Source organism: Phaseolus vulgaris, chromosome 1 (assembly GCF_051622355.1).
Source record: "Phaseolus vulgaris cultivar YP4 chromosome 1, ASM5162235v1, whole genome shotgun sequence".
NCBI lineage: Eukaryota > Viridiplantae > Streptophyta > Magnoliopsida > Fabales > Fabaceae > Phaseolus > Phaseolus vulgaris.
Window position 1 is genome coordinate 18,044,346 of NC_143498.1, and position 21,944 is coordinate 18,066,289.

At 32.8% G+C, this 21,944-nt stretch overlaps 1 protein-coding gene across 4 annotated transcripts; it reads right to left on the reverse strand.

The window, feature by feature from the left end:
• Window positions 1-1,095: 1,095 nt before the first annotated feature.
• LOC137813641 (uncharacterized protein At2g33490) lies at window positions 1,096-8,580 on the reverse strand. 4 transcript variants are annotated; one of them, XM_068615999.1, is made up of 11 exons: window positions 8,106-8,580; window positions 7,634-7,706; window positions 6,753-6,827; window positions 6,580-6,641; window positions 6,412-6,480; window positions 4,134-4,162; window positions 3,851-4,058; window positions 3,517-3,756; window positions 3,220-3,273; window positions 1,999-2,932; window positions 1,096-1,447 (listed from the first exon to the last, which is right to left on the reverse strand). In XM_068615999.1, exons 1-11 carry the CDS (start codon window positions 8,217-8,219, stop codon window positions 1,428-1,430), a joined length of 1,878 nt encoding a protein of 625 aa, XP_068472100.1. In that variant the 5' UTR covers window positions 8,220-8,580; the 3' UTR covers window positions 1,096-1,427. The 4 variants fall into 4 exon arrangements, with proteins under 4 accessions (XP_068472100.1, XP_068472101.1, XP_090156910.1 ...); XM_068616000.1 differs by having other exon boundaries at window positions 1,096-1,438; window positions 8,106-8,557; XM_090300784.1 differs by having other exon boundaries at window positions 1,096-1,438; window positions 6,745-6,827; window positions 8,106-8,492.
• Window positions 8,581-21,944: the final 13,364 nt, after the last annotated feature.

Genomic DNA, 21,944 nt, shown 5'->3' on the forward strand with positions numbered 1-21,944 from the left:
AATACCACAACAAAAAAAATATAAGATAATTAACAATAGAAAAAAATTTCATAAAAATTATAATTAAATAAATTATAACTCATAAACATAATAATCATACACATAAATATATTAATATAAACACAATAAATTAAATAAAAACAGAAATTCAACAAATTAAATAAAAATAAAAATTCAAGTAATTTCTTAAAATATTAAACATATATTATAAAATTATAAAATAAATTACATTTTATATAAATAAATAAAAATATTATTTTTTAATATTAAAAAACCTTACATAATAAAAAATAAAAATAAAAATACTACTATAAATTAAGATAAATTTGAAAATAACACAGGTGACTTTTCCTCTACATCTTATCTTTTCATTTTTTATGAGAAGAGAGAATATTTATCCTCTCATTCTCTTTCTCACAAAATCCTAAATCTAAACAGTTAATATTTCCTCGCTTCTTTGTTCACGACAGCACATTCATTGAAGCAAACAGAACTCTAATAGAAGCAAACAAAACCCTAATGTCACAATTTCTCAAAATCCCTAAATAAATCCTCAATAACTCACTGGACAGAATTGAATTTCCGAAATGCTTCATTAATTTTTCCCAATTGCTTCTCCAATCCTTTCATTTTGATAGACTTTAAGAATTTGAATATTGAAATAAGATCTAATTTTACTGATTACAGTACAATCCTCTATTACCCATAGTTGAGTTCAAGAAAAGCCAAGATTTCCCGTCCAAGCAACCAACTTACATCATTTTTTTACAAATAACTACAACGTAGAACTATTCTAGCAAACGGAAACCACTCAAGTAGTTCAGACTCACAAGTCCAGTCAGCTTTTTATTTATTCTAATATAATATGCACCTTCAATTGCTGCCCCAAATGAAATGAGTGCATCTGGACAAAAGGTAATTGTAAATATGATAAGTGACAAGAAAAGAACATTTCTCAAATAGTAATCTAAGATTTAATACCTTAAAATTAAGACAAATTAGCTCATGCCAATGAAAATAAGTGCCAGCAATTAGAAACTAGTTCAAACATCGAGCACCTGGAGTGTGAAAAAAAATGGTAAGGATCTCACTCTCTTGCTAAAGTTCTTTCATTGTCGTCATGTTGAACTTGGAGAAGTGAACAAAATTTTTCATCCGAATATATACACAACACATTATAATGACAATCATGTAGAGTTTAGTTCTCATCATCACTAGTTAAAGTAAAAATAATAGATACAAATTGAGATGAGAAGCTAAACAATACATCAACAACATATTTACACATATTTGCCTGAACCTTTTGTCGGGAAAACCCCTATAACTCCACAACGCAAGGGATTTAGCTCCCACAAGCATATAGAATAAAGACACTTGAACTAAGAATCATTCAGCAGAACTCAGTCCTTGGCATGTGTCCATGAGATTTAGCTCCCACCTGCATCCACTGAAAAACCTCATACTCACATTTGTTTTTCATCAAGATGAAACTGACAAGGTATACCATAAATGAGAATAACAGAAAAATGTTGATGTTAAACACACTCCATAGACCACATAATAGACAAAGGATGCTTGTACTTAAACTATGTAAAATCACGTTAAAAACAACAGTCATGGAACTGATTCCACGAACTTCACCCCAATGACTTTAAGGAGAAAAAAATATGAAGAAAAAAAAATGAGATTGATTTCAACGTAAATTAAAATTAGCTTATGCAAGTTAAAAATAAAAATTTGGAGAAGATATATAAGAGAACTTTTACAAAGTCGACCGGGCATAAGTTACTAACTTATGTAAAAGTCAATTTCAATTTTTCTTCTTATTTTCCTCTCCTGAAAGTTTTCTTGGAGATGTTAGTCCAAACAGACCCTATAAACTATTATCTATTTGGAAAGCATATCCAAATTTACACAAAAGTTATTATATGAAGACAAACATATCCAAATTTATAAAAATTACAATAATAACAACTACAACAATTTGTATCTTCTTACCTTGGATTTCACTGGAGTGAGAAGCCAGATCAGGTATACTAGAGACTCTCTGAGACATGGGTGTAAGTGGAGGTGATGGAGCTTTATCAACCTTTGAAACTTGGGGACTATCCAAATACTTAGTATTTGAAACATTTAATGTCATAGCCCTCTGACCACTGGAAGGTATAGAAAAACTCCGAGAGACTATTGGTGGTGTTGGGAGTGGAGATGCTACACTGGATATAACTGAAGAAAATTTATTAGCCACGACAACCTCTGGATTTTTAAATACTAATGGGGCAGAGTGACCCACTCGAGAAGATTTCACTGGCTTGCTACCAGGAGGTCTAGGAAGTTCATGAAGCTCACTTATCCTGGGTGAAGAAACAAGGGGAGGTGAAGCATTGGGAGATGCTTTTGGAGATGAAGGCTGCGGCACAGGTAAACGTGGAAAACCCCCAGAAATAGGTTTTACTGACAATGGTTTATTAGTCAATGGACCAGAATAGGTTTGTATCTTTATTTTCTTAGTATCAGAAGCATTGAAGACATCAACTTGTGGAAGTGAGAATCCATCTGCTGAAGGGCGTGGTAACTGGATGGACGTAGTATCACTGTTACTTTCTTTGAGAACAGAGTGAGCTCTATGGATAGTCGGTTCTGACAATTTACTATCAATATCTTTCTCATTCTTTTTTTCATCTAGAGGGGAAGAATGCCACAAATTATGGAAAGATCCACTTGCACTTGTGCGGGGGGCTGAGCTACTTTTGGTTTCTTTGATGTTAAGTGGTGTAGGAAGAACATATGCATTAGACTTTGCTGCAGATGATGCAATAAGTTGTCTTACTTTTTCAGCAGGGTCAAATTTCTTTTCTGCAAGTATTGGAGCTGAATAACTGCCGACTCTATTTGAAACTTTAAAATCCCCTTGGTTCTTGTCTAGACTTGTCTGCCAGAATGCAAGTTAATAGAAGTATTAGAGGATAATCTAAGTAAAATTAAAGAATCAATCTAAAGTGATCACCTGTTAGACTGAGGCAACGGTTAGAACATCATAATTACATTCTAAATCTATGTCTTTAAATCATTTAGCACATAATTAAACTTGATTTGTGATCTTTATTCCTTCTCGGTGACACATTAAGGTGCTAATTGGCCTAGATTTTTCTTTAGAGTTAATTTAAGATTTAAATCAAAAAGCTTCAATTAATATAGCAAGGTAGTAGTGAAAAATACCTCTGCAGTTTCTGGGGTTGAAGCTCGAACATAAGATCGACCTACTTCTTCCACCTAGCAATACATGGCAAACGATTATGATAAGTGAAATTTGTAATTCAGATTCTGAAAAAATAAGGATATTATATTTTAAATTTGTAGCAAGGTATAGATGGTAGACACAAACAAGTAAAATGACATGTCTGACAAGCTCTAGCAACGTTTTAAATTAAAAAAAGTGAATAAGCAATAATAATAAAGTTCAATATGCACTAATGCTTTAAAAACCATTCAAGTTTAGTAATACAAAATTCCTACCTCTGATGAGTTTGGTGATGTGGAAACAATATATGGCCCTTGCTTATTTGATCTGTAGTCAAAACTCAGCTCACCGCCTTCAATGACATCAAAATCATTACTGTCATCATTATTACCATCTTCACCAGCATCATCCTCAAGGCCACTGAATTGGTAATCAATATGTTGTCGTTCAGCAACCATCCTGACATGTGGTTCAACCGCCTCTAGTGATTTAAGTCCTTTCCGAAAGAAATTCAACTATATTGAAAGCAGAACAAGAGGAAACATGCATCAAGACCATGCAGAAGAAAGGATAAAAGATTTGAATGAGGAAAAATGTGTTCAAGAAAACCTGAGCAGCATGGTGACGTGCTGCTTGTGTTAGGAGACTACGTGACTGGCCTTGCTTCAGTGATTTTAATCGGAAGGCACAGAGTGTTGCTTCTTCTTCATAGTCATCATGAGCTGCCTGCAACTGCTGTAAGGTGATACTTTCACCTTTACCACTCTTTGACTTTCCTTTCTCTTTCTGTTGGGCACTCATGTATTCATAAACCTCTCTGGAGGCAACACAACAGATTCAGGAAACATCACATGATGATGAGGAAAACAATAGAAGTTGCATAAAGACAAACCTTTTTTCATCACATTGTCGCTTCATGTCCTGCATGAGGAATAGATAGGCATTGAGATGTAACAAGACAATTTACAGTTCTACATTAAATATATTTTATACAGCAGCAAAGTCACTATAGTTCCAAATTCCTTGACCGCTGTTCTTTCTAGACAAGGCAATCTATATATATTATATAGTGTTAGAAAAAATGAAAAATGGACAGTTTTTTAAATCTCAGACTAGAGATTTGTAAAGAAAACATTATGTAAAAGTCGGCTTAAAATAAGAGAAGGCAAAAACTTCAAAATACTCATTTTTCCTTCCTCTTTAAGTTTTGCAATACTTCTATAGTCCTGCACCTTAGTCAGTTCAGGTTCAATCTCCATTATTACAAAGCCTCAAATCTCTTGCATACAAGTACAATAACTAGCAAATCATCCACTGACAACTAGTCAACTTCAAATGCATGAAATCCATAACCTTACAGTATTTTTCATTGCAATAAGTCAGAAACATAAGCTTATTTTGTTCGTATAAATTTTTTTATGCATATATAATTGATTTATTTCAACCTCTATGAATATTCCACTAGTTGCCTATGTCCCTATCTGCTATATGATATAGTGGACATTTGGCTTTTTGACAGTCAGCTATTGATAACACTGTCATAAACCAGTTAAGATATAAAATCCTGTCCATTTCACTATGCTTTAATAGTCACATTCTCTATCTGAGGCACGGAGGGTTTTCAATGTTTTCAAATTACTTTATTGGATATATTTATTAATATCCATGATTTTTGAAATCTTACATGCTTAATAAGTTGATTGACCACGTTAATGAACTGTCAAATGTAACAAGATTTACTGGAAGAATGGAATAATGAGTATCATTGGGAGAATCACACCACAAAGACTAGCCATTGTAGTTGGAAAGTTGGAGAGCCAACAGCCTCATAAACCACAAAATACTAAAATCCCATACTTCTAATCCAGGACAATTTCTCATCCTTTGCCATGAGATCCTAACATCTTATAAGTAGGTATGACTGAACTTTTTAGTTGAACCTACAGCTTTGCGCAAATCCTTTTATCTATAGCAGCTTTAAAACACATTATTAGATTTAGAGAAACATGTTTTACAGTTTTTCCACAACAATATTTTGCAGCATGCAGAACCTAACAACTTTTCAAAACATCAGTCCACAAACTCCATGTGAATATAGTTTAAATGTGTCATATGTGATGCATGGATGGGTGTGAGAACAAGAAATAGTCAGATTTACAGAACAACCAACCAATGGATGTGTGAAAACAATGACACTGTCTTTGTGTTATAAGGCAACAATCAATCGTCCACACGGAGATCTCAGTTAGGTAAAAAAGTGTTATTGCAACAATTTCAAAAGTTAAGCACTATAAGGAGAGCACCTATAAATCTCAAGATTTCCTCCAGAATAGATAATTCATTAAGCACGAAAAAAGATCACCACAAGAAATCATGATGTGGTTTCAACATCATATATAACGTGATAGGGCAACTAACTATACAGAGTCTCTTTAGGTAGTCACAGATATGAAACATTACCCACTGTTTGGGAGGAAAGAAAAGGTTGAAATTTGAATTGAAGAGAAAATGGAAGGAAAGATAAATTGAATTTTTTTTCCTAAAAGTAGATTTTTCCCTTTATTTTCTCTTCAACAAAACAAACAACGTATATTATCTGTTTTTTCTCTCCTCTCATCTAGATGCACCGTTAGTATAGGCCTAAAATTGCATCTTTAGGCAGCAATTTAAGCACCAAGCATTTATGGGCTTGTGTGATAGTTGCTGACTGGTGTTTCTGTATTTAGTAGGTAGTTTGTACTGAGTGTGTTTAAGAGAAAGACTCTAAAAGGACTTCGGTCAATGCATTGTTCTTGCTGGACTAAAATTCAGGTTTGATCCAGAATTTCTATCAACAATTTAATACATTCTGGAGGTTCAAAATGTCCGTCTAATCAAATTGAAGATTACAAATACTTGATAACCAACCATATATAATCGTAAGGGGATGAGATTTTAGAATCACCCCTGCAAAGCATTATAATTGCCAAGCATTGCTCAAATTGCATTCTGGTCTGTGCTGATAGGAAACTGCATTTTCCAGTAACATTAAAATAAAAGTGTAACAAACTAAACAAGGGAAACATGGAAAACAATGAGTACAGAAGTGGTGCATGGTAGAGCCCAGCCAGGCCATTGGGTGCTTTATAATGATAGATGAATCAGTCAAAAAAATAAATACATAAACATACCTCAACGGTTCGTAGTTCATTAAGAAGAGACTCCGATGGATTGGTTATTGTCAGTACAATGTGAGAACGCTGACAGACAGAAAGGGTAGAATCATAGTAAACATTTTGTAAATAAACAATGCTAAGAAGCAAGGAAATAAAAAAGGTTACACCCAAATAAAGGCTCACATAGCTATCAACAAGCTTCTGAAGGTCAAGCTGCACACTTCCAAGCATCCCCAAAACTTTACCTGCATACAGTTCATAACAACTATAACAATGAGACTATACATGGTTTAAATCAACTAGCAAAGAGGCTAAGGAGCTTGGAGAGGGCAGTCATCAAATGTTTACCCACTCACCACTTTCTTCATCATCATTTAAGGCAGTTTTCTCCAAAAGACAAGTACCCATTTCCTGCAGCGACTCAGCAAATTCTGGAACACATAACACAATAAAGGATATGCTACCAACTTTTAACATTTTCAAGGCAGCAAAACTCATCTAAAGAAACTAACTGGACAACTCCTTTTCAAATGATCAGTAAATATAATACAGTGAATAGGCGGTAAGAGACAAGACGTCCTAGAGTGGAGACCATGATATTTTCAAATACCTCAAGGATGCTATCTCACAATACATGAAAGGTGGTCACAACAAAAAAAAATTCAATAAGAATAAGAAGGTAGAGGGAAGGTGAGCAAGTTCAGCATTATAAGCTATTTCCCTATTTTGGAATTGGACATAGACTTTATGGATTAATAAATTTTGCTAAGAGAAAGAAATAAATGGAAGAAAGAGGAAAATGTAATCTGATTATTAGAATGTAAATTACAGAGAGGTGATATATTATACACCTATGCTAAGTGACTCACTACCGAGTCAGCAAAAAACTAAATCCTAACTCAAAAGCTCATTCCATCACAGAGAAACTAAACAAGAATACAAATGAAAATCAAATGAATGCGTATTCTCTACTACGGATAGTGAAAAAGACCAGCCAGGATGATCTGCGGCAACTCGAAATGCAAACATGTATCTAGAATTGTTGGAGACATTGTATATGACAAGTAAATGAAATGTGTGTGTGTGCACTTTTAATTTGTGACCTAAACAATTTGGACAGATAACAAAATGCACAACCAATTCAAAAGCTTGGGATACATTAGAAGTGTGAAAAAAGGGGAGAAAAAAGGGATACATTAGAAGCTTGGGATACAGTAGAAGTGTGTATATACATTACCATAAGCACTGTTTTGTGTAGCAGCAGCTGCAGAAAGCAGGCTATCGTAGCAGTCTCTCATATCTTGCATGTCCTGAAAAAAGGGGAGAAAACCCTTAACAAACACTACAACGAACAAGCCAGAAACGAGATCGTTCAACATTTTTCTCAAAATCACCATTATCACACACTTTTTCGACACCCAAAGCCTGTAACTCCTACTACAATAAAACAAATTAAAACCAGCACTAAAAGAACCAATTTCCCATCGAAAAAACACACTGTCCACGTGTCATCTCCAGAACAAACTCCCCCGCGTTCCGTCATTGACAACAACCGATCATCGTCGCGACAAAAACAATAATTGCAAAAGGGACATCCCAAGGCGCAACGAAGAAAATACTTATTTATTCCACAATGATAATAATAATAATAATAATAATATTAATAATAATAATAAGGTTGAAAAAGTAAGGTAGAGTGGGGGAAGAACCTTGGCAGCAAGAGCGAGTTCGTGGAACTTAACGGTGGGGTGAAAGTCCCTTTTGTCCTTGGAAACGGTCTTGTGAAGTGCAATTTTCTTCAACTTGCTGAGCGAGGACTTCATTTTGCACCCTAGGAGGGTCGAAGGGGGAAAGAGGGTTTGTTTTGTGTTTATGTTTGGGTGTGAATTGGGAGAGAATCTTAAGGGTGAAAGAGAGAAGAAAAGTGTGGGAATGGATTGAGGAGAGTGAAAGACATTGAAGTAGCAGAAGGGAGAGAAGGTGGGTCAAAAGAAGGGAAGGAAAGGGAAGAAGAAGAAGAAGAAGAAGAGAGGCAGATCAGACAGCAAGAGAGAGAGAGAAAGAGAGAGATGCGAAATAAGGAAACGAGAGACGGCATCAGTCCAACGTCACGCCCCTAAGCCTAACCCCAGAACCCCGCACGTTTCCACACCTCACTACACGTGTGTCTGCTTCCTCTCCTCCTTTATATTTTTCTAAACCTACAATTTTAATTCATACCTTTTTTAAATCAATTACTATTCTCCACTTTTATGGAACTCTTCATTTTTCAATTTCAACCATGCTTTTAGCCTTAAGGAACTATTTAATTCATCTCTAAATTAATTTCTGGTTGCAACTTCTTAATCAACTATAGTCACACTTAGAATCTGTTTCTGTAGTTAAATATTTTCACACTAAGTGTTTTCGATACATCACGTAAATTAAGAAAATTTACATGGTGTAATTTGTTTTATACTTAAGTGTGATTAAAACTGTTTCGTTACATTGAAATAATCCATCATTAAATTACATGACGCCATTAGGAAATCAAAATAACACATATGTGAAAGAAACATTACACACTCACGCATCTCATAAAAGCCCATTAATTATAAAATACCTCATTTGTCATGAGATACACTTGCCATACGACTGAGTTTTTAAAAATAATATATGTTAAGCTGACGTCATAGTATAAGTGTGCAAACAGTAGTATAATTTCTTTTGAAAATTCCTCAGATTGGCCAAATTTTAAAAAACTTAAAAGACTAATTTGGAAAGATAATTTTCTTTTTCAAAAATCATATTTACATATATTAAATTATTTTTTAGTTTTTTTTAAAGAACTAAAATGAAATTATCATTAGGAGTGTATTTGCATCTAATAATTTACTTGAAAATAGTTCAAAACATAATAGTGAAGGTTAAATTGTGTTTTAAAATATTGTGTAAATTTTTGCAAATATCGTTTGATGAAGCACAATCAGATGATAGTTTTTAACTTGATAGATGATTTGCTAAAGACCTTCAAAATCTTAGTTTAAAAAATTTTCTATCTTAAGTTAGCACATATGTAATAACGTACAATTTTAACAAGATAATAGAAGAAAGAATTTACTTTTAGATTTTTATACTAGTTTGAACGATAGCCTAAACTACATCTAGTTCTCAATCAACTGATTGAGTTTCAATATGCAGATTAACGTTGCAAGTTACAACACAATTATACTTTCGAATATAGTCACTATTGGCTAACTCGTTGAGTATTATGGAACTTAGTCACTCTTGACTAACCCATAAAGTATTCTTTAAGCACTTAGTCACTCTTAGCTAATCCACCAAGTATTTTTTTGGAATGTAGCCACTCTTGGTTAATCCACCAAGTATTTTTTTGGAATGTAATCACTCCTGACTAATCCACCAAGTATTCTTTAACATGGTCACTACTAGCTAAGACAAAGATTTTTTTAAGATGCGATATAAAAGATCACGTGGTTTGCTCACTAGAAATGGTAGCACGTCTTTGACAAGGTTAATGCACTATACTAGTTTTTAATGAACACAACAATGTTCTTATGAAGCTTCTTAGGTCACACAAAAATTGTAACAATGTTTTTGGCCCTTTTCAAATCATAGTTCTTTTACTTTTCTATATATAAAAGTTGAAAAAAAGAGTCATTACAAATCCTTTTCTGGTTGTTGAACAACTTTAACTCAATATGGTCTTACATTTGAGTAACTTGAACATAGAGGATGCATTAAATGTGCTCTATGCATGATTGAATGTTGTTCTCCTCTTGAAGCAACATCTCGATAGTTAGTAGAACTTATTGGTCCTTAATCAGAGTGCCTTTAATTGAAATTGTGTAAAGCATTTAACCATACTGGTTAGGTAATTTTTTCTAGAGTTGATAAAACATGTATCAAGCAGTTGTTGAAGCATGACAACTTTAACCCATTTTCCAAGAGATAATTGACGTGACACATGCTTTTACGGATCATCTTGGCAAATAAAGGAAGAGAACATTCTCTACAACACAAATTAAGCATAAAGAGATTTTTGTGAAGTACAACAGTAGCTTAAGACTATGTGCATATCATCTAAGCATGCTTATCAGATGAAAAAATATTGCAAAGTGTTATATAATCTATCTGACAAAATATGTGTGTCTTACATTATCTATTTTAAAAGAAAGTATTTCGTCTTACAAACAAAGAATGATCATGTTTCATACTTTGTTGTTGAGTGATACTTAATTAAAATATGGGTTTTTGGATTTTTCTCTAATAATCTTTCCTTATTTATATTGTACTTAAAATAATAAACGTGATATTTTCACAAAAGGTTCAAACAGATTAGGTTTTCACATACCATTTTGAACACCATACAAACACTCATATACATAATGAAGCATAAGTTTGATGGGTTGTGAAACTATTAAAATCGAATACTAAATACTAAATTCTCTTTAGTCAGATTATATCAAGATGATATTACCTTTAATGATGGAGGACCATCCTCACTTCTTAGGCCATCATATACTTAGCTAAGAGCAGAAGAACAACCTCAGCAAAATAAATCTTTGTTTTAGCTTGTACAAAAAGTAGAAAGTAGAGTAGAGATTTTTTTAGGCCTTGCATTTCTAGGTCATTTCTAGAGTAAGATAAAAATAACTCAAAGACACTCTAGAAATCCTCACTTGACACTCAAGCAAGAGTTTCTAGAGCTCCTTCTTAAGCATGGACAACCACCTTCAAGCTTTTAACCTTCACCATAGTTAAGTTAGCTTAACTAGGATTATGGTAGCTTAAGGGACACAATACCTTCTCTTGAAGAGCTTATAAATAAGTGGGTTATGCATTGTAAATTCTGATTTGATGATAAATGAATTGTGTTTTTGAATTTTTAGCACATTCTCTCCCAATCTTTCTTTGCTAAAGCCTCTTAAAGCCTAATGAAACTTCAAGGAAGTTGGTCAAACCTCTTCCTTAACCTTGCACATAATCCCACACTACTTTTCACATATTCCTCTTTCATTCGGTGCTTCAAACTCCTCACTTCCTTCGTTGCATCATTCATTCTCCAAACACAAGCTAGAATGGATTGCATAATGTGGATCAGAGCACAAGAAGATCTAAAGCAGTCGCAGTCCAGGTAAGCAATTTTTTCCAATCTTTTTTGTTTCAGCTTGTGTTTTCATGTAGTTCTTCATTGTTTTGTGTTGTTCTTCATTTATTCTTCAATTTTATTGCTTAATTTTGAGTTTCCATTGTTTATTCTTGCATTTCTATAGTTTTAACATCAATTCCACCGTTTAAAAATCATTTTGCATCGATTACCTTGTTGTTCTTCATGTTCTTTGTTGTTGTTGATGTCCTTCAATTTAATTGGTTCATTTTGTGTTTTAAGTGTAGTTTCACCCTTTAAGCGATTTGTTTTGTGTTTTAATCGGTTAAATCAATGTAAAGCAGTTCCATATTTTTTCCACAACATATCCTACTGTAGAACAACAATTGTTTTTCATTTTCAATTTAAGTTTGTGCGGCTGTTTCGTTTAATTCAATGTTTGTTTCGATTAATGTTTGCTATTAGGTGTTGTTTTGAGTTTACAATCCTTTCATGTCAATTGTTACGTTGTAATTTTTTTTAATTTGTCAATTCAATTTAGTTTTCACCTTACTTTCATAAGTGTTTGTAATAATGCCTCTTAGAATGCACACAATATGTTTGATAAAATGTTTTAGGAGTAAAAAAAAAATAGTATAAGCCTTTGAACCTTTTTCGTTTATGATCTTTGTGTTCTTGTTGTGCTATTTGTTCATTAGTGCACTCATATTCCATAAAATCCATTGTTTCTTGTAGTTATGTTCTCAATTTCTTTGGATTCTTAGGTTTCTTTCCAATTTCAAAATTGTGATATTTTGACCTAGATTTCCAATTTTATTTTGAATGCATTTTACATAATTTGTTTTTGAAAAATACACGTGAGAACTTTAATATATGCATAATATCTAGTTAAAAAGGCACGCCCAATTATAAAGTACAAAAAAAAGTTATAATCCATTAAAGCGATGACGTTCATTGTGAATAGTTTACTCTCGATCTGTAACTTACTATACCTTATTCCTATTGTGTTTTGTTTTGAAATTTTTAACAAACTTTGCTTATAGTGTTGTTTTGTTCTTATTAAAATTTGAGCCTCAATTTCATCGTAAAAAATTTGCAATAAATTTTGGAATCATCTTTGTCAACTTGTTTGATCTGTTTCTCCCTAAATATACAATTGTTTGACCTGAAATCTATTACGTTTTACCACATTTTAAGTTGATTTTTTGGCATAAAATTTTCGTCTACAAATTGGCTCTAAAAAAATTCTCAATTTTTTTTATTAGGTAGTTCCAGTTTACTCTAGATTTTTGTTTTGTTGATACATTCTAAAGTTAATCTTAGGTTCCTTTTATTTGTGTTGGCCTTTTATTCTTAGCCTTAAATGTTCTTTTAATTTTGGCTTTCCCTTGTTGTTTGTCTCATTAATTTCCTTTGAGTTTAACATTTCAAATTTAGCTTTTGTTGCTTTTATTTTTCTTGGCTTTCATTTTGGTGAGAGGTGTTGGTGTTCATCACTTTTGGTGTTATGGAAGAGGACTTTTTCAACTACTCTTTGTAGTGTTTACACTTTGGCATTGTGATATTTTCTCAAAGAAAATAAAAGGAACAAAGAGAATTCATCAAACAATTCATTCATTGTCCTCACAAATCAAGCCTTGTTCATTAAAGACTTTCATCAAACACATTGTTTACTTTCTTCTGTATCACAAAATTTTGTGTAATTTTCTTAGTATATATTTTTTTTACATTTGTTTGGGAAATGCTCTAACCTCAATTCCAATAAACTTTGTAATAGTAAACGTACATTAGTGTGAAAGTGTGTCAAAGTGGGCTTTTAATGTCAATTGCACCTTCACTACAGGACTCATCTAGTTTTATTTTTCACTTGCATTTTCTTTCTTCCTTTATTTTTTGTATTGTCTTCCTTATTTTATTTTCTTGCTTTTAGATCTCTGTGACACATAGGATTTTTCTATCCTTGATTTTAGTAGACCTTCCTTTGGTCTTAAGTTCATCTTTGCTTTCGCACACACATTTTAATTTTCAAAATTGTTTTGAAGTTCTTTGAGAAAACTTTTGTGAGAACTATATGAGGTAAGCTCTAGCTAGGAAAGCCTTGGTACTTAAGTAGTTCCTTCTGACTCACTTCACTTTCTTGGGAGTGAACTTAGAGAACACTCATTATAGACTCCTTGACTAACTTCACCAAAATTAAAAACAATTTTTTGAAAACATTTCATCACTCTAGTTGAACTAAAACCTTTTCTGAAAATTTTTCATCTTTTCAAATTCAACAATGGGTGATCCATCTAATCGTTCTAGTGTTCATGGTAATCTTAATTCTCAAGATCTTATTGATGTCCCTGAAACACTAACAAAATAAACTAAGGAAATTTTTTAGTTAAGGGATAAGATAGAAAAACTTTTACAAACTCAAAATAGCAAATCCGATAGGTCTAGACGGGGAAGGGTCCCACAAACATAGGAGTGTCTATCATCGTAATCCTTCCCAAAGTAATGATGATTATAGTAGTCACCATAACACATACTACTACTAGCAAAATCCTAGACAACCTAGACATAGGACTCATCATGTACCCAAAGAACCTAAGATTGACCTTCCTCCTTTTTATGGTTCAACAAACATGGATGATTATCTTACCTGAGTGATGAAGGTAAAGCAATTTTTTTACTGCCACCAACTTGATCATGAGAGGAGGGTTACCCTAGCAACCCTTAGTTTTCAAGAGTCAACAATGACTTGGTGGACAACCTATACAAAGGATCTTAGTTTACAAAATAATCCTCAAATAAGTTATTGGAATGATCTTAGGTTAACCCTTATAAAGAGATATGTACTTTTATATTATGATAGGTAATTAATGCAACAACTCCACAGGCTTACACAAAGAGATATGTAGAACAATATAGTAAAAAAATGGAGTTGCTCATGTTAAGGGCAGGTATCTGTGGAGAACCTGGACTCATAATAGTTCGTTTCCAAAGTGGTCTTAATTATGATATAAGGGATACAATTGAACTTTTACCTTATAATGATTTTAATGACCTTGTTCAATTTTTTTGTTAGAGTAGAGGAACAATTAAAGAGAGAAACATATTTTAGAAAATCTTCTTCTTCTAACTACCCCACAAAAGAATATAAAAAAGATAATTACTTTGAGCAAGACCATAAGAAAAAGATAGGGATAGGGCACCAAATAAAGAAAAAGATAAAAATAATCATGTCACTTCTTTTAAAGAAGTCAAAACTAAGCAAGTCCAATGTTTCAAGTGTCTTAAAAAAAAGGCACTGTGCTTCTGAGTGTCCTAAAAAACAAAACATGGTTTTAAAAGAGCAAGACACTATAATTATTGAGACTTCATCTTCTTCGGATAATGAAAAAGAACTTGTGTCTTCTGAAGAAGAAATTCAACCTTGTACAAGTGAGTTATTAGTTGTCCAACGAATTTTACAAAGTTGTCCTGTAGAGCTAGATCAATCGTAAAGAGAGAACTGATTCCACACACATTGTAAAGTTTTGGATAACATTTGTTCTGTTATTGTGGATAATGGCTCTTGTTGTAACTGTCGGTTAGTCAATAAATTGGCCTTAAGAATTCTACCTCACCCCAACCTTATAAATTAGATTGGATTAGCTAAGAGGGTGGTGTGGTAGTTCAGAATGAGGTGAGTGTGCCCATTGTCATAGGAAACTATAACGAAAACATTTTGTGTGACATTGTCCCTATGGAAATAGAACACATCATCCTTGGGAAACCCTAACAATATGATCATAACACTTTTCATGAGGATCACACTAATAAAATCACATTCTCTTTTCAAGGCCATAAATTTATTTTATGTCCCCTTACACCTCAATAGGTGAGAGAGGATGAAATCCAACTAAAAACAAAAATAGAGAGTGGAAAACAAAAATCTGAAAAAAAAAATAATAAACAAATAACAAAAAAATTTCCCACATCTTCTTCCAAACCTCTTAGCATGCTTAAATCATCATTTAAAAGAGCTACTTCTTCTTCCACTCTTGAATTTTCCTCTTATGGTTTCAATAAAATGTCTAGTAATAAACAACTAAAACATCATTCTCCGCAATGGTGTTTTTACCATGTTTATTTACTCTCTTTTTTCATTCTCATTATATTTATTGTTTTGTATAGATGGATCCATGAACCTCGAGGATTGTAATAATCATTTCATCAATAAGGTGGCTACTAAATTGGAACTGAGGACAAATCCTTTTTTAGGAGGACCCTGGTGGAGGACCATCCTCATTGCTCAAGCCATCATATACTTAGCTAAAAGCAAAAGACCAATCTCAGAAATTTACAGAATAAATCTCTGTTTTAGCTTGTACAAAATGTAAAAAGTATAGTAGACATTTCTTTAGGCCTTGTATTTATAGGCCATTTCCAGGGTAAGATAAAAATAACTAAAAGGCACTTTAGAAACCTTCACTTGACACTCAAACAAGGGTTTCTAAAGCTCCTTCTTAAGCATGGACGGTCGGTCACCTTTAAGTTCTTAACCTTCACCATAATTAAGTTAGTTTTACTAGGATTATGGTAGATTAAGGGACACACTACCTTCTCTTGAAGAACCTATAAATAAGTGGCTTATGCATTATAAATTTAGATTTGGATGATAAATGAATCGTGTTTATTAATTTTGAGCACATTTTCTCTCAATCTTTCTTTGTTAGAGCCTCTCAAGGCCCAATGAAACTCCAAAAAAGTTGGCCAAACCTCTTCCTTGACCTTGCACCTAATCTCACGCCACTTTTCACCTATTCCTCTTCCATTCGGTGCTTCAAATTCCTCGATTCTTCTACTTTATCATTCATTCTCCAAACACAAGCTAGAACGAATTGCACCATTTAATCATTTAAGTACGAAGCATTAGAGCATAATTATTTAAGTATAAGGTATTAAAGCATATTGTTTTGATTTAAGAATAAAAAATAAATCAGACTTCATATTTTAGTTTGTTACAATCAGGACAAATGTGAAAGCTTTGAATGATCCCCTTGAACTTATGAACTCTGATCTTCCACCTTCTCCTTCTTTTCTTTTTGTTCTTCAATTTTCTCCCTCTTCTATCATCTTATCCCATTTTCTTCTTATCACATTTTCCCCTTTTATGAACTTTGCTCTTTGATGAACACGTCTCTTTTTAAACATTTTGGAGTAGATGATGTTGTTAGCAATAGAGGATTGGGTCTAAGGCTGAGCAAGAACATTGTCATGGCCTTTGATGAGCATAATTTTATTCACACTTTAAAGCTTTATTCATATATTCTTGGATTGTAACAATGAATAAATCAACTATTTTAATTGAGATTAATCTAATTGGATTTGTTTTTTCCTTAATTTTTATTTCTAATAATCTTGTGTGTTAGTCACAGTAGACAATCTAATATTTCTTAGAGGATATGATTTGATGGTTCGTCTGATAGAAGCATCTAACCAGATGATTTGATAAAATTGCGAGTGAGTCGAATATCGCAAAAGTCCAAGTTGCTTCTTTGAAACAAAACGGGAAACAAAATTTTACATAAAGAATTAGATAATTGAATATGCAAATATCTCAAAGAAAGAATTAGAAACAACTGTTCTGCAGGGATATTCTCTCAAATTTATGAAATAAAAACTCCCTTATTAAACGCACAAAAAACAAAGCAAATATTCTTGACATATCTCTTGCAACAACGCTGGGTTTAATTAGAATGAATGTGCATATATGAATGTAGTTTAGAAATAAAATATTTAAAAGAGAAATATAGAACAAGATATGGGACTGATCGGAAAAGAAAATATTTGCTTGATAATTTGAAATAGAGAAAGGAAACATTTGATAATTGTAAAACAATATCTTGAGGCAAATTCTGATTTTGATTTTGTGCAAAGAAAAGAGGATTATAAAGAGAAACGCAAGGGTCACGTCTTTAGGAATCACATTTCATAGTCATGTAACACACTATAAACATAGTTTTATTTCCTTTTTGTATTTTTCTTATTTTTGTGTAGTTGATGGTCACGAGATTGTTTAAGTCCCACTTATTTTTACTCAACAAATGGACTGAGTCAACTGTAATACAATTGAGGGTTGTCGTATCCATGAGGAATTAATGTTTATCTTAGTAGGTATATCTTCCAAGAAACCCAAGGAATTTGAATCTAAAAGAGAAATAAAACTTTTATAAACATCAATAACTTAGAGAATATCACATTGTTATTCAATCTCAACAAGGTAGATTTAACAACTCATAATGAAATCTTACAATCTCAAGTGTAAGAAGCTAAAGAAAAAGAAACATGGATCCTTTGAATATTGTTGGCCAACTCAGGCTCTTGATTCTTTCCTTCAGAGTCTTGTTTAAGCTTCAACCTTGAGGCTTTCTTATGATTTTTCTCTTATTCCTCTCAATGCCTCTCTTCCTCGATGGTTTGGAATGTTGTCCCAAAGTCCTTATTTATAGAATTTTATAATGAGATTCAAAGGGATTTATGAGATTCAACATTCATTCAATGTAGGTCATTCCATTAAGTGAATTGGCTTTCTTCATCTTTAAGTAATCTTTGGGTTCAAGCCCATTTCTTGGGCTTATTGGGATCTTCAAAGTCAGAGATTTTTCAAGGATTCGCTCCAAAGCTAAGCTCAACACTGACCTTTCTTAACCTTGAAGTAAATTTGGCTTGGCTTGACTTTGGCTTCAAGTTAAATCCCCTTCCTTCCAACTTTGGTGCATGATAGCTTCAACCCTTTTTCTGAGTGAAATTGGGCTTTCTTCATGGTTGATGATGCTCTGAACTCAGCCCTTCAAAATTTGCTTAGGCATTTCTTCTTTGGATTTCAATTGTTCTGGCCTCAATTCGGCCAGTGTATGTAGAAGCATTCAACGTTTTGAGTGTCTTTCATAAGGCTTATTCTCTGTATTCAATTCACTGAGCCATTTTTCATGAACTAGGCGGACTGAATCCTTTTGCTAGATCCTTGTTTGCTTGTTTTTCTATCCTTTATTGCAAGATTTATGCAAATTTCTTCTTTTCTTCCTTGTCTCTAGGTGTAACTGGAGTTGGAGAGCTTTTGACATGTTTTTCACACATTTTTCTACACTAATTACATGCCTATTGATCTATAGATTTTGCTACAATTTAAGAGTTATAAGTTGATTTCTGACAAAATCCAATTTCATCCAAATAGGGGGAAAATAGGGGAAAAATTTCTAAAAGGGACGATAATTGAAAAATATCATTTAAGATTTGTTCTCTTTGAAGAACATAGATATGGGATCAAGAGGATCCATTTTAGTTTTGAAATTAAAGAGAGAAAATAAAAATAAAAATTACACTCAATTTCGTCCAGATATTTCAAACTTTTGTTCCTAATAAAAAATAGGATAAAAATGTCTAAAAAATGATAATTGAAAAATATCATTTAAGATTTGTTCTCTTTGAAGAAAATAGATTTGGGATCAAGAGGATGCATTTTAGTTTTGAAAATAAAGAGAGAAAATAAAAATTAATAAAGCTCCTTCTTTTTGTTACTTTACGCTCATCCTTGTTTCTCTTTGTACACCCCTAGCCCATCTCACTCATTATTCTTCACACACCCGTTTTTCCTCTTCCTCCACCCCTAACTCATCTCGCCCATTACTCTTCACATATCCTTATTCTTCTTCACGCACCCATAACACATCTCGCTTGTTCCTCTTCGCACACCCTATTTATTTATTTTTCACCCCTCTCTCTGTCAACAACTCTCAGTTTTTTTCCGCTTATCTCTCAGTTTTTTTTTCCTGCAAGTGCACCCTGTACGCAACTGCACCTAACAAGGTTTCTCCGCGTCGCCACCCTCACACTTCTCTACGCCTCTACCACCGACGACCCTGCTCCGCCCCAATCGCCGCCACCGCGACACCGTCAGCTGTTGCCGCCCATCACCATCCGCTGCTAGTTTTTCTTTTTTTCCGTTTCCGTTTGGTTCTATATATATTACATTTTCTCTCTATTCCTTCGTTCATAATAAAACATATTAAAAGGGTGGGCCCCATGTTTTTTTCCTTTAATAAGAAAAAAGAAAATAAAAATTAGAAATTAAAAGTCCATATATAAAAAAAGGGAATCTAGCCCAATCATCCAATTTCTATCTGCACTCCTCCTTTACCATCGCACCGCTTCTTTTTTTTCAAAAAGGGGAAAATCTGGGTCCTTTTCATTGGCCCAGTATTCTTTTACTTTGCGAAACCCCGGCTGATATTGCCTCTCCTCATATTACTGATACTTGCACCACGCTTTTAATGATTGCACTGCTTTTGTCAAATAAATTTGGGTCCATTCTGCAGGAGCAGTAATTTCACTATTCGTTACCCACGTTCTATTATCCATACCATCCTTACTAAATAAGGCTTGCGCATTCTGCTGGCCCCATGTTCTTGTATTTGCATCCCCTCTTTTATTCTTATACACTTACCAGCTTTTTCATTTCTTTAATTCTTTGATTTTAAATTTAATTTTCTAGAATAATTAATTGAATGATTTTACACATCCCATTTTTTTATATAAAAATAAAAGACAATAAAAACGTAAAATTCAAAAAATATAAATATTTCAAAAAATATCAACAAGCAAACAAATCTTCTGTTCAAATAATTGACTAGTACACGATTTTTAATTTTCTGTTAATAATAAAAATACGTAGGAGCAAGGTCCATCTTCTCAGTTTTCTAATTTGAAATATTTTACTCATTTACTTTTCTTTTATTAAATTTTCATGCAAACTATTGTCAATATCAAATCAAATCAAATTATTGTACATATGCTTATACTTTGTGAATGCTACAATTAATATTTTAAATAATTATTCCTTGTGGGTTCGATATCTGTCCTTAGGGACAAATTATTATTTATGACATGGTACGCTTGCTATAAAATAGTCATCAAAGTCACCATAGCAAGCCTATCTTCAAGTATTTTAGAAATGATCTTAAACTTGAAGTTAGTCAAAACAATGGGTCTAAAATCTTTAATGGAATCAACACCATGAATCTTAGGAATGAGGGAGACCATATCACTAATCATCCCAGGAAGAATTCAATTCTGCTTAAAAATTTGTTGAGCAGCTTTGCAAACATCTGTCCCAATAATCTCTCAGCAAGAATGATAAAAAACACCACCAAAACCATCAGGACCAGGGGCACTATTACCATTAAGATTAAAAACAACATTCTTGATTTTCAAATCATCCGGACATTTAGTTAGCATAATATTCTTATTAGAATTTATTAATTATTTTGAAAATTTCATGAATTACAAATGCCATAACTTTATTTATAAAGAAGTACGGTGTAATGTTTTTTAAATATGTTTTTCGTCCCTATATTATAACACGAAATTGGTTTTCGTCCTTGGTCCAAACTTAAGACCACCCATGTGCTTGTAGTATGAAAATGATTGTAACAGGCCTTTTTGTATATGAAATTTATTCAATTTGAGGTTCCACTTCATCAATAGATTGGAAGTAGTTATACTGGCATCAATTTGCAATCAAAACAACAACGAATTTTAAAAACAACTAACAATATTTGAAAAAAATAACATTTTTATGACATTGTTGGTTTCAAATTATTTCTGTGAAACATTTTCAATTTTTACAAAATCAACAATGAGTGATCCTTCTCATCATTCTAGTGTACATGGAAGTTATAGAAATCATGATGATGACATTAGAGGTAAACTCATAAACACTAAGAAATAAATATCTGAGTTGAAAGTGATGTTTTCCCAACTTTTACAAACTCAGAATAGTAAAAAAATCAAGATCTAGGAGTAGACATGGTGAGAGGTCTAACCAGAGAAAGAGTAATTCTTCTAACTATCATTCTCATGATGACAACCATTATAGTAGTCATCATAATTTAGACTACTACTAAGATCCTCCTAGACAATCTAGAAATAGGAACAATTATGCTCCTTGGGATTCTAAGGTTGACCTACCTTCCTTTTATGAAAAAGAAAATATAGAATATTATTTGAACTGAAAAATGAAGCTCGAACAAATATTTGTTTGTCATTATATTGATCAAGGAAAAAGGGTGACCCTAACAACCTTGACTTTTTAGGGTCCAACAATGGAGTTACTCATGTTAAGGGCAGGGATTAGAGAATAACTTAGGATAACATTAGCTCGTTTCCAAAGTGGTCTCCATATGAATATAAGAGATAAAGTTGAAATATTAAGTTTTAATTATTTAAATGACTTAGTTCAACTTTGTGTCAGAGTAAAAGAACAAATTAAAAGAAAATCAACTTTTAGAAACTACTACACATCCTCTCCTATAAAGAAAGAGTATTTCAGGGAAAACAGGTACCCTAGGGGTAAAAAGGATAGACCACGTGAAAAAGAGAGGGAACAAGAAAACCAAAGAGATCATGATAA

Excerpts from the sequence above, each read along its gene's own strand:
- LOC137813641 (XM_068615999.1), bottom strand. The coding sequence starts at position 8,219 with ATGAAGTCCTCGCTCAGCAAGTTGAAGAAAATTGCACTTCACAAGACC. Across the intron at positions 3,757-3,850 it reads CACGTCACCATGCTGCTCAG|TTGAATTTCTTTCGGAAAGG; the intron begins GTTTTCTTGAAC and ends CTTTCAATATAG. Across the intron at positions 1,448-1,998 it reads TCACTCCAGTGAAATCCAAG|TGGATGCAGGTGGGAGCTAA; the intron begins GTAAGAAGATAC and ends GAGGTTTTTCAG.